Below are 3,045 nucleotides of genomic sequence, written 5' to 3' on the forward strand. Positions count from 1 at the left end.
CGCCCATTTTGTAGATGAGGAAAGCCAGGGCTCCACAGTCAAAACTAAGATACAAACTCAGATCTGACCTGAAGGATGGGCTCTTAGCCACAGGGTAGATTCACCTGTGAGGTACCAGGTTCAGGCTGCCCAGGGTTCAGTTTATTAATGCCCGGCAGCAGCCCCACTTCCTAGCAGAGCTCCCTGATTCTGCAGCAGGGCGAGCTCGGAGCCTCCGATGGCGTAGCCAGTCCCAGAGGTAGCACATGAGCCTGTCCTAGCTCCTGCCCTTACTACCTCCTAAGCAGAAGGAGCAGAGAGGGGGCTGACAGCAAAAACAGGTCTCCTGGTGGCCTCCTTTCTGAGGTGTCCCAGTCTGCCTCCTGCCTGTCCCTTCCCCACTTTGCGCTGGTCCTGGGCAAGCAGGTGCTGAGGGCACCCTCGTGCGACCAACTCACCAAGGCCCAGGCTTCTATCTTACTGTGCTTGTATTTTAGGCAGTGGCTTCCAAGAGATAAAGTCCTGCCCCTGGGCGTGGAAGACACCGTGGACAAGCTCAAGATGCTGGAAGGTCGCAAGACTAGCATCCGCAAGTCGGTGCAGGTGGCCTATGACCGAGCCATGATCCACCTGAGCCGCGTCCGGGGGCCCCACTCCTTCGTCCCCTCCAGCTACCTGTAAGGGCGGGGCTGGCCTGGGTCTGCCTGCCCTGCCTCTGTCCCCTTCATAGCAGGCCAGGGGCTGCCTGGGCTGAGGCCCCAGTTTTGACAAACTGCATGGTCCCCCTGTTGGGCCTACTGTGTGCCAAAAACTTCCACCTGAGCTCCCTCAGGGCTGGTCCACTGAAGAACTAGTTAGAAGTAGAAGCAGCTGGGAGGCCCAGCGAGGAGAGGGACCTGGCCTCAGAAGGTGGGGCCCGTGCTCTTTAGGGTGTGCGGCCCCTCCGCCCCACTCCCAGGTAACCACACCTCAGGTGAGCGAGGCGCTGACATTGACCCCAGAGGTGCTGTGGATACACCCGGGTCCGTGGGGAATGTCAGTGAGCTCACCCCGCCCCCCCAAATCCTCCACCCATTCTCACACCTCTTCCCTGTCCCATCTGCACCTCCGCCCAGTCTGTCCCCTATTCCTTTCCTTTCTTGTGCCAAACTGACAGAAACCATTACCAAATCGGTCTTTGTGTTTCCCTTTGAGGCCAGCTGCTATGCTAGGTGGGTGCCTCCCCTGGCTCCTCGGGGCCCAGAACAGAGGCCAGCCTGCCACTCGGGTGACCCCTCCACCAGCACATGCCCCCCACCCCTGCGGCTCCCCCTCCCACTGACCCTTACATCTGCAGGCACCCAGCTGTGAGCGCTTCCCCCTTGGATCGAGGGGGGCCTCCCGCCCTCATCCTGTCTGGCCAAGAGGCAGGCTGAGGCTGGGCGGCTCCTGTCAGCAGACGGGCTGGACGTGTGAGTGTCCACCTGCCCACTTGGAGGTGCGGCTTGTTGAGGTGGCGCCCGTCTGCCCTTCCTTCTTCCTCTCCACTCCTCGGGGCTTTTTGTTTTCTGCAACGGCGGCCTCTCGCCCCGTCCACCCCATGGACAGCGTGGTGCCTGCAGTGCAGTGTCTTCCGGCCTGGGCTCCGCCTGCCCAGCCTGGCTGCCCCGCTTCCCAACTCCAGGGAAGCCTGCACTTTTATTTCAGACCCTCTGCCCTCCCTCTTCCTCCGCAACTCCCCCCCCTCCCCCATCACCTTCTTAAAAACGGAAGGAAAAAAGCTGTGAAACGGGAAGCTGACTGATAACCCACGACTTTCAGAGGCTTCGATGTTCTCTGGGTGTTTCCTCTCACCTCTCAGGCACCAAAGTCTCGGGCCAGGGTGCAGGCCACTGATTGCCATGTTGATTTTTAACCTGACGTTCTTTTTAATTGTTTTAAATTTTTCATAGGGGAGTTTTGGAAAAAACGAAGTCACTGGGGAGATTACTGCCATTTTTACACACACGAGTTTTTAAAAATACAATCAACCAACCACCACAACTTCTTATACATTTGGGACACGAGCCAGAGTTTTAAAGGGAAGCAACAAAACTATAACACCAAGGATGGGCTTTGGCTTTTGTACAATACTCAAAATACAATGCAGCCTATGGCTAGGGAAGGACATGGTGTATATAATTGTAAAATATTGCTCTAAATTATTCAGGCCTCTAGTTCCCATGACTAGTCCTCCATTGTGTGGCTGAGTATTTTAAGTGCACACAGTGTGGTATTTAAGGAGCCAGTGCACCCCTCTCCCCAGGTAGTCAGTCGGCTGTGACTCTGTGACCTTCGTCTCAACCTGTGTTGTAAGATCTCGGGGCTTTCTCTATTTCTCCTCTTTCTGTGTGTATCTCCTCCCTCCGACACTCTCTCTCTCTCTCTCTGAATCTTTCTCTGAGTCTCATTTTGAAAACTGCGCTTTTGGAATGGGAAGCGGCTCAGATCCTGCTGTGGCGTGGGGCCTGCGTGCCCCGGTCGCGTCTGCTGTGAAGCACACGATGCTCTATTTATTGTAGAAAGTGACTTTATTTGCTTTCTAGAATTGTTTATAACAGATGGTATAAGAAAGGTAATAAACAGAAAATCTATGCTTGTAAAGAGTACAAAAGTTAATTTTACCTACTATAATATGACTGTCTGGAATTATTTTCTCTCTGAGAAATAAATGTTCTAATGGGCAGCAGCTGCTGTGTCGGTTTGTGTCATCTGTGGGTGGCTGCACCGCTCTCCTTAACTCCTCCAGCCTGCCCTCCTCAGGCCAGAGCCGCTAAGAATGGAGTTTCTAGCCCGGCTGGTGTAGCTCAGTGGTTGAGCCTCGACCCATGCACCAGGAGGTCACCTATTGGATTCCTGGGCAGGACATGGGAATGTGGGCCCAATCCCCAGTAGGGGGCATGCAAGAGGCAGCCCATTGATGGTTCTCTCGCATTGATGTTTCTCTCCCTATATCCTTCCCTTCCTCTCTAAAAATCATTTAAAAATAAAAAGACTGGGTTTGTCCAGCTGCTGCAGGCTCCCAGCCGGAGAGGGATCCCTGGGACG

At 54.6% G+C, this 3,045-nt stretch overlaps 1 protein-coding gene across 1 annotated transcript in view; it reads left to right on the top strand.

The window, feature by feature from the left end:
• The window catches only part of BRPF3 (bromodomain and PHD finger containing 3), a 32,238-nt gene extending 29,552 nt beyond the window's left edge, over positions 1–2,686 (top strand). Inside the window, exon 14 of the mRNA XM_006759053.2 lies at positions 477–2,686. Within this exon, the coding sequence (XP_006759116.2) occupies positions 477–660 (184 nt within the window). The 3' untranslated portion in view covers positions 661–2,686. The remainder of the gene's footprint in view (positions 1–476) is intronic.
• Positions 2,687–3,045: the final 359 nt, after the last annotated feature.

The sequence above is a fragment of the Myotis davidii genome, unplaced genomic scaffold, assembly GCF_000327345.1.
Source record: "Myotis davidii unplaced genomic scaffold, ASM32734v1 scaffold1036, whole genome shotgun sequence".
NCBI classification, from domain to species: Eukaryota; Metazoa; Chordata; class Mammalia; order Chiroptera; family Vespertilionidae; genus Myotis; species Myotis davidii.